The sequence below is a fragment of the Panthera pardus genome, unplaced genomic scaffold (genome assembly GCF_024362965.1).
Source record: "Panthera pardus isolate Hobbes unplaced genomic scaffold, ASM2436296v1 HiC_scaffold_11, whole genome shotgun sequence".
Lineage (NCBI taxonomy): Eukaryota > Metazoa > Chordata > Mammalia > Carnivora > Felidae > Panthera > Panthera pardus.
The window spans coordinates 69,885,354-69,894,710 of NW_026526666.1; the positions used below are offsets into that span (position 1 = coordinate 69,885,354).

At 56.0% G+C, this 9,357-nt stretch overlaps 1 protein-coding gene across 1 annotated transcript; it reads left to right on the forward strand.

Annotated features, from left to right (window-relative positions):
- The first annotated feature begins 1,823 nt into the window (after positions 1–1,823).
- Positions 1,824–5,544, forward strand: TMEM275 (transmembrane protein 275). The gene has a single exon (XM_053895794.1). It carries the CDS (start codon positions 1,902–1,904, stop codon positions 2,427–2,429), a length of 528 nt encoding a protein of 175 aa, XP_053751769.1. The 5' UTR covers positions 1,824–1,901; the 3' UTR covers positions 2,430–5,544.
- Positions 5,545–9,357: the final 3,813 nt, after the last annotated feature.

Genomic DNA, 9,357 nt, shown 5'->3' on the forward strand with positions numbered 1-9,357 from the left:
TGCCTGGCAGAGCCAAAGGCTGCAGGTTAAAGGGAGCAGATGGTTCATGCAAATGTGGAGCTTCCTGAGGAATCTGTGGTTTGTAAGTCCTCTGAAAGGTCAGCAAGTGCTTGCTTGGCCAGGATTTGGGGATTTCTGGCTCTGGGTCAGCTGGCTGAGTCAGCAAGGTGCTTCTGGCCAGAGTCCCAACAGAACTTCTACCTCTCACCGTGGTGCCGGGGGGGGGGGGGGAGCCCTGAAGTGATCAGATCTGGGCAAGAAGCAGAGGTGGCCCTCCTGGCCCTCTGACATGCTTGGGCCAGGCTGATTCCAGCCTGTGTCGAGCAAGGACTGTGCTGCCCCTCTCCCACACTAGCCCTCGCTTTCACTCACCCAGTCATCACATTCTCTCCAACCCCACAGTGTGCAGGCTTTGCAGACTCAGGAAGGACAACTCTGGGCTCAGTCCCAAGGCAGTCCCACCTGAGGGATAGATCAACTGTTCTGTTTCCAAACTGACACACCCCACCTCCCAGATCTGAGACCTTATAGATACCCTTCTCTAGCAGCCACCACCGTGACAACATGGCTGACAGTTATTGAATTCCCACTGTCCTCCAAGCACTGTTCAAAGCACCCGATTTAGCTTAGAGCATTTAATGATCACTACACCCTATGAGGTAGGTTCTATCACTGACTCCACACTACAGGTGTTAACACTGAAGCACAGAGAGGCCACTCAGTCACGCTCAGTTACTCAACCTGCATGCTCTGCTCCCACCTGCGGTACCACTACCCCCATGACTCCCTCTCATCCCCACTCAGAGCCTTTTCTGACATTTTTTCACAATCCTAACACAGTTCCATAGCTATGATCTCATCCTTTGAGGACCTTTATACCTGTGATTTCATGTTATAGAACAGAATTCTCAAATAGAAGTCCTAAAGCTCCAGACTCTAATTTCATTACCTTTGCTTCTGCATGTATTCCCAGAATTCTAGAAGCCAGTGATAGATCCCAGAATCAGAGACAATTAGAGAATACTAGAAAGGCATTCCAGCAACCAGTGATTAGGCTTTCAAGTCCAGGTTTAATAGTAGAGTCCTGGGGGTGGGACAGGGACAGGATTGGAATCTGTCGGTCTACAAAGGATCTTGGGTCTGCCCCAGCCCATGTAGGGACTGTCCCTTCTCACTGGCCATCTGAAACATCAGGAGCTCCTTACTCTCACGTGGTCACTCACTCCAGGGCCTCATCTGATGTTCAGGAAAGTTAATGTCACTGCTGTGCCTACCAGAGCCTAGGGTGGGGACAACCAGGCCAGGTGGCAGGTCATTAGATCCTGGTCCTGGATCTTGGGTAAATTGCTAGAGCTCTCTGGGCTTCAGTTTCCTTATCTAGACAAGGAAGGGCTTGAGCAGATGGTTTCTAAGGCTGCTTCCACTTGCAAGGTGTTAGAAGTTGTCTAAATCCCAAGAGCCGCCATCTGCCCTCTAATTAGGACTACTGATGATGATTGTCATTTTATGAGCACCTAGGCACACGCTGGGCACTTTACAGCCTTTCACTCGCTTAATTTAATTAATGCAGGAAGGCTTCCTGGAGTAGAGGAGGTGGAGGAATTGCATCTGTCTGAAGGACTGGAGGGAGGATGGTAAGATTAGCCACCAGAGAGTCCAGAGCCAATTCCCATACAGGATGGGTTCTGCTCCCCAGAGGCAGAAGCAGGGGGCTGGCCAAAATAACCGCGGCACTCCCAGGCACTGAGTGTCGCCCCAGAGCTGAGAGTTCTGGAAACTGAGGTGCCCCGCTGACCCTCCCTCCCGCTCTGTGCCCACAGGACTCCCGTGAGCTCGCCAGGTGGGCCTGGCCGGGCCGGCGGCAGGACGGAGCCTGATGCGTGCCCGGCGTCCCCAGGCCCATGCCGCCCCCAGAGAAGAGCCGAGGCGCCCCGGCCCAGGCGCTCGCGGGCCGCGCTCGGGGTCGGCTGCCCGGGCTGCCGTCGCCGGCGCTGTTCTGCGCCTGCGGCCTGTGCGTGCTGCTGGCGGGCGTGAACGTGACGCTGGTGGGCGCCTTCGCCTCCTTCCCACCCCGGAGCAACGCGCCGCTCGTCGTGGGGCCGGCGCTGCTGGCGCTGGCGCTCGTCTGCTTCGCGGCCTGCTGCGCGTGTAGCCGCCGGGGCCCCGCGCCCCGCGCGCGCTCGGCGGCGGCCTCGGGCCCGGGCCGGGGCGGCGGCGGCGGCGGGCCGGTGGCGCTGGAGATGGAGAGCAGCGAGCGCACGGCGCAGGACACCACGGCCGTGCAGCTCAGCCCTGCCGTCTCGGCCGCGTCCTCGAGCCGCTCCAGCCCCGGCCCCTTCGCCCTGGACGCCTCCGCGCCGGCGGCGGCCTATGTGCCGCGCACCGAAGCGGTCCAGCTCAACCTGCCCCGGGAGCGCGTCGCCCCCTAGCGGACCCGGTGCCGGGCCCTGACTCCCCGTCGGGCTCCCTTCGTTCGGTGCCACTTAAGAAAAAAAGAGGAGTGGGAGAGAGGAAGGAGAAGAAGGAAAAGGAAAAAGAAAAAAAAAAATCCATATGGGTCGGGTGCTGGGCACAGGTGGCCTCATCTGTCCCATCTCTGGAACGTCTGGAGGGGAGAATGTGACGGTGAAGAGGCACACTCGCCAAAGGAGGGAGCTGTGCCTTGGCCCATTAAGTGGGGTCTGCTGGGCCCTACTTTACCTCACCCCCTAGACTTGAAGCAACGGGGCCCCTGGACCTTCGATCCCTACCACCACCACCCATGGCACGCGGGCACTGTGAACAGAGCTGCTCTGAGAGGGACTAACTACCAGCAAGGCCCCTGAGCCCAAGGGGTGGGAGGAAGCAGGGGCAGGGAGGAATGCCCTGCGCACGGCGAAAGGCCACCAGCTCCCACTTCTCCTTCTGCTCTCCTTGTCTCTACCCCAACATCATCTTTGGGGATTAAGGGGGTGTGAGGAGGTCCTGATTTGAGCCAGGATAGTCTCCCAAGGTAGAACTGGGATGAGCACTCCACTGACTGGTAGATCAGATCCGGGGGAGTTGAGGCTGAAGCACGACAGGGATGAATGGTGAGGGGGCTCCTCCAACCAGGAAGGCCTCAGTGTGATCCCCACTGCATTCCCGATGAGCCTCTCTCCTCAGTAAAGCACCTCTAGAGTCCAGTCCTCTGTGATGGTGCAGCCTGGGGTGAGAGGCTGCCTGTGGAGCTTCTGGCTGAGCACCCTTGATTCTGGGGTCCTCCTAGCCAAGTGCCTCATCTTCCTAGCACCGGCCCCTCTTGGAGACCTGGAAGGGGCCCCCAGGGGAGAGGAGTGTGTGACCGATCATCGTGGGAACAAGTGTGTGAGATTGGGAGCGGGGTGAATCTATGTGTCTGTGCATGGGGTTGCCTGGCTACGCGTAAGAGATGGGGAGTGTGGGAGTATTTGGGTGACAGTATCTAACGTCATACACGAATGTGAGAGTGTGTGTGGGTGTGTGTGGTGGTGGTTAAGGAGTGAGTCACCCAGTGAGAAGGATGAGAGAAGCACTCCCCGGGGCTGGTCAAAGCCTACACCTTTCCCCTGACATGCCTGTGTTCTGCCCAGTGAGTGAGGGCATCTGGTAGAGGGATGGAGGCCGCCTCACAAGAGAAGCAAGGGAGCTGGGGACCGGGGGGGGGGGGGGGGGAAGATCCCGCAACCCTGGGCCAGCCCCTCCTCGCTGCAGAGACACAGGAAAGCTGTGCCCAGAGATGGTGGCACACCCTTGCTGGCTGTAACTTCCTGCCCATCGAACTTGGGCTTCAGCAGCCTCCCTTTTTCTTCCCAGGGTGGGCTCTACTGCTCTTCTTCCCTGGTCTGGGATTTCCCTCCAGCCCTGGGAAGGGCTGACACCCTCTCTGCCTCTTCCCCCTCTGACTCTTCCCTTCCCCTGACTCCCTTTCTGCCTCTGCCTCTCCTGCTGTCTCCCCCACCACTGACCTGGAGAAAAGTGAATCTGTCTGTGTAGGTGCAAGCAGGTCATTTCTATTAATTCACATAGATCGATGGGCCCTAACCTTTGAAGCATCCAGCCCCTGGAGCTGATGACCTCTTCTCAGAACACTTCCCCACCCCCCAATCTGTGTGTGTGTGTGTGTGTGTGTGTGTGTGTGTGTGTTGAGCATGCACATGCAAGAAAGACCGCTTTCCCAGGTTTCACTTCTGGATCACTGGTCTGCAGCCTCAGACGCCACCTGCTGCTGCCTTGGTAGAGCAGGAGGTGAGAGGGGCCACCGCTGATGCTGCCTTGGGGTGTGGTCTGGACCACCTTCTTTAGGACGAGTCCCCCCAGATTCTAACCTGGAATGGTAGGCCCAGCCCCAACCTCTCTCCCACCTGCTGGCAGAGGCCTAGAATTACACCACCAGACCTTCCTCTTCTCCCTGCCAAAGACTTCCAGGTCCTGTCTGGGAGGGTGGGAGGAAGAGTGAGCATGTGATAAGGGCTCAGTGCCACAAATGCATGGTGTGAGTGAATTGAATTGGGGAGGGGGGGCACCAGGGGGAAACATTGGCTCGCTGGAGTCTCCCTTCCATTGCCTCCCCTAGCCAAAGGGCATCCTTTGTCCCTTCTGTGTCCCCTCCCCCTCCACAGGTACATTAGGAGATATTCCCCATACCCCAGGGCCCACTTCCCAAACAGCCAGCCCTAGAAACCACTCCCCCACTCCCCGTATCTTTCCTGGGCCTCCTACTGTGGGTGGGGGCTCCTCCCCTCACACTCCTTCAGGCCCTTCTAGGGCAGTAGACCACTGAGGAGCCAGCAAGGCCCAGGAACACCTCACTCTCTGACACAGAGGCTGGATGATGGCTCTGTCCCCACCTGTCTGTAGGCTCCTCTCAGGCAGGCTCAGGGGGCCAGTCTGTGGACAGTGAAGACACAACTCTGACAGCACAGTCAGCGGGCTCCCTGACCTCGAGGAATTCAAGCCAGGACTGGCTTGCAGGGACACCGTACAGGGGCGCTGAGATGAGGGCCAGACCCTCCCACTCCTCCCCTGAGACTCTGAGAATGGAGGCACGAGGGCCTGTCCTCAGAAGCCCAGGGGCTGCAAGTGTAGGAGGCACAGCTGGTCCTTCTGAAAGGAGGGGTGCTTCCTGGGGCCTGTGGGGCTCAGGGGTTGGCAGGGTGAGCCCCACTTCCCAGAGGGAACTCCCAATAGCCTGGGACAAGGGAGCCTACTAAGGTGCTGGGAACTCGTATCTCCTCCCTCTGTTCCCACCAGAAGAAATGAGGGCAGCCACTTAGGACCATTTTTTACTAATGATTTAAACAATTCCTGAGGGGCGTCTGGGTGGCTCAGTCAGTTAAGTGGTGGTTAACTCTTGGTTTCGGCTCAGGTCATGATCTCACAGTTCGTGGGCTCGAGCCCCACGTCAGGCTCTTTGCTGACAGTGTGGAAGCCTGCTTGAGATTCCCCCCACTCTCCCTCTCTCTCTGCCCTCCCCCACTCGTGCTTTCTCTGTCTCTCTCAAAATAAATAAATAAACTTAAAAAAATAAACAATTCCTGAACCCTACTATGTGTCCAGCACTGGGAATATAGCGGTGAACAAGCTCTGGAGGGGGGCTTACATCTACTTGGGGGAGACAGACAATAAAGAATTAAGTAAACAAGACAAAAAATGTTAGCTAGCGGAAGTGCCGTGCAGAAAATCACCATAAGAAGATGTGACAGAGGGACTTGTCGGGTGGCTGGGGAGGTTTTCTCTGAGAAGTGACATTTAAGCTGAGCTCTGACTGACAAGAGTCAGTCATGCAAAGGTCTAGGGCAAGAACATTTCAAGCTCAGGAAATGGCCAGTGCAAAAGCCCTAAGGTGAGAATGAACTTCGCCTCTGTGTCCAACCAAGAAAGAAGGGCTGTAGATGAAGTTGGGGAGGGTGGGTAGGGGGGGCATCTTGCTCAGCTCATGTACAGCTTAGTAAACCAGGATATAGAGTTGGGATTTTACTCTCAGTGAGGTGGAGGGTTTTAAGCAGGGAAGTGACGTGGTCTGATTTATGATGGTAAAGATCGCTCTGCCTTCTGTGTGGAAAATAGAGTGTCGAGGGGCAAGAGGGAAAACGGGGTGGAGTGGGAGGTTATTGCAGTGAGATATGCTGGGGGTGCTGGGACTGGAGTGGTGGCTGGGAAGTGGACAGATTCTATGCCCATTTTGGAGGTCTCTCTGTTGGGGAAGTTCAAGAGGAGTGAAAGAGAGGACTCCAGGAGGAACTTCTAGAATTTTTATTTGAGAGCTCAGCATAGCGGGGAGGAAGAGTCAGGGCTGTGGTAAGAGGAAAATTCTGTTAACCCAGGGGAGCTGTCCTGTGATTGCTGGAGGCACAGCCCTGAGTTCTGGAAAGAGAGGATGCAGATTTAGAAGCCATTGTCATATGGATGGTCGGGAAGCCACGAGTCCAGATGAGGCATCTGAGACATGAAGACAGAGGACTCAGAATCTAGAATAGTCTAACCTCTGAATCTAGGAGAGAGAAGGAACATTGAATTGCCCAGTTCTGAATCCCACCCAACCTTCTGCTAATGCAAGTGCCTTGCTGAGGAGGTCTGTGGACTTGGGAAGTTGGGGATTGGGGAGAAGTGAGTGGAATGTGAGCTCCAAGAAGTTAGCACTTCCGGCTTGTTCACTGCTCTGCACTCAGGTGTTCACCTGGCACAAGGTAAGTACACAATACATATTTGTTGAATGACTAAAAGGTGGGGATCTTACAGGTCCCCAGTAATAGGGAATTATTAAGATGCCTGCTCTGGGCAGGAAGGGAGAAAAGCCCCTTACGTGTGTGGGACTTGCCATGGCCAGTTCCTGTTTTGCACCTCTTTGTGGAAGGTGGGGTGATGCAGGAACGTAGAGCTGGCTAGATGGGTGTGGATGGAAGTGCCTGAGGGGTAGGCTCCCCGAAGTAGGAGATGGCCAGATGGACTGGGGAAGCCTGAGGAAATAGGCACTGCTAGGGAGTGCCACCAGAGGGCACTCTAGGCACATGACAGGGGATAGAGACTTAGCCCAGCCAGACTGTATTAACTTGGCCTTTACCCTTCTGAGGGCAAACCCCTGAGGAGGAGGGGGAGCAAGGAGCCGGGCATACAAGGACTGGGGGTGGGGTCACCCAAGTTTACTGACACCTCCAATGCTGAAACCTGACCTTATTACAGAGGGAGGCCTGATCCTGGACAGCCTCTATCAAGGTCACAGGTAAGACCTGAGTCTGGTTATCTTGATCTTAGACTGAGACCTCCCTCACCCCAGTCCATACTGAGTCCTGGCCTAAACATGATCCTGGTCATAATCTGAGGCTTGACACTGCCTGGTCCCTACACTGAATCCTGATCCTGATCTTACACTGAGTTCTAACTCAGTCCATAAACTAAACCCTGATCTTTATCAAAAATTAAACCCTGACCTGGGCACAGACTGAGTCTTGATCACGGGTCTACATTAAGCCCTTATTGTGGTCCCAACCTGAACTCTGACCCTGATCCATACATTGAACACTAACCCTGGACAAAGACTGAATTTTCATCATGGTCACAGACAGAGTCAGGCTTCAGTCCCAGAAGGAAATAACTCCTGGAAATACTTTTGAGGGAGAGAAAAGGAATTCTGGATCTCTGAATGGTCCAGAAACTCCTGGACATTAGACCCCTGAGAGGCCAGACAGAAAGGCTGTCTAGGACATGAGGGAGGAAGGACGGCCAGGCCTTCTCCAAATACCCATGGAGCTCCGGGGGGGGGGGGGGGGCCTTCCTCCCTGCCTGGATGTCTGAGGGGCCTGCTGGCTGAGTTTCTTCCATCTGCACTTCTGACCCCCTAGGAACCTTGAGCAAGTCCCTCTCATTGTCTACCCCTTGTTACCTTTCAGGGAAAATGTGAGGAGAAGGTGACCTTGCATGTGAAAGTGTCCTTCCACGGACCAGGCCATGACTGAGGACTTGTGTCCCCTGTGCTCTGGATGCCCCTTCCCTCCTCACTCTGGCTGGTCACTCCAAATAGGCAAGAAAGAGTGAATCATGCTCAAGGTGGCACCAGCCAGGCCTCAGCCTCAGGTTGGCAGGGGCCCGGGAGCGTGAGGGCGGTGTGGGCTGGGTAGCAGAAGTCCCAGAGGTCCCCGTACACTCCCGGGGTCTGGTGTGTATGAGGGCTGGGAAGACCACACACCTGTCCCCAAGGCACACGGGCCAATTCAGTTTCTGCCCTACTCAGGGTACAGCCTGGGTGTCTTGCCCTGCAGGGCCAAGCTGGCCTCTACCAGGCTCACTGGCCAGCTCACCTTGGGAGGGACCGAGGGCAGGAATGGGGACCAAGCCAGGCAGGAGCCCGGGCGGGGGAGGGGACAGCTCTAGTCAAAAAACGCTGACGCCAAAGACAATGAGCTCTCCGAGGCTGAGGCAACTCATTTGGTCCCGGCCACGCTTTATTAAATTCTCATAAACCTGTCAGGGGGGACAGGGCTCGCTTCAGTTTACCTCATTAGCCCGACACAATGACAGTGGGGGGGGGGGGCGGGCAAAGGGAGGAGGCGGCAAGGGGAGGCCCTTGCTCAGCGCTGAGAACTGAGCCAGCCGGGAAGATAATTGAATTAAGTGGCTTTTGTTAATGGTTTTTAAGACTCCGAAGTGTAAATAACATTTAGGGGCTTTCTTTTAATGGTGCTGGGGTTTTAGAGACCCAGGGAGCTTAGAGGAGGCCCAGCAGGTCCCTGCCCCTCCCCCACCCCAGGGAGCTGCACGGTGACGCCTTGAAGTTAGACTGGGAGGAGCGAAAGGAAGGGCCAGAGAAGGTATGACAACTTCCTGGTGGGTCTTTGAACCAAGGCAGGGAGGGGACATGAGCAAGGGAGGACAGAGAGGCTGGGGCTGACTGTGATGGCCTGCCCAGGCTGGAATGCCGCCATTGGACAAAATGAGCAGGGACGTCCCTGGGGTGTTACCGGAGGCATGGCTTGTAAGTGTTCAGGGGACACTGGGGCATCCAGTGTTCGTTCCTCATTGATGGTCTCCGGACTTTATGGGTTTGTTGCTTATTGCCAGTGGGAGGGGCTCCCCTGGAAGGTGGTGAGGGCCTCACCATGGCACACGTGGGAAGGCTTCCTGGTGGATTAGACTAGACCTCAAGCTTCTGGTTTTGGACCCAACCCCTGGCTTTCCTCAGTGACAACTTCTCCCTCTCTGCAAGTAAGAGCAGGTCCAGGAGCTCCTGGGGCTGGAGGCAAAGGGCTCTGACTAGATCCCAAGGAGCTGGAAGTGAGATGGGGCAGGACTGGCCCCAGGCCAGCCCATAAAGGGTTAAGGCATTAATCGCCCTGCATGCGACAAAGGGAAGTGGGTTTTCTG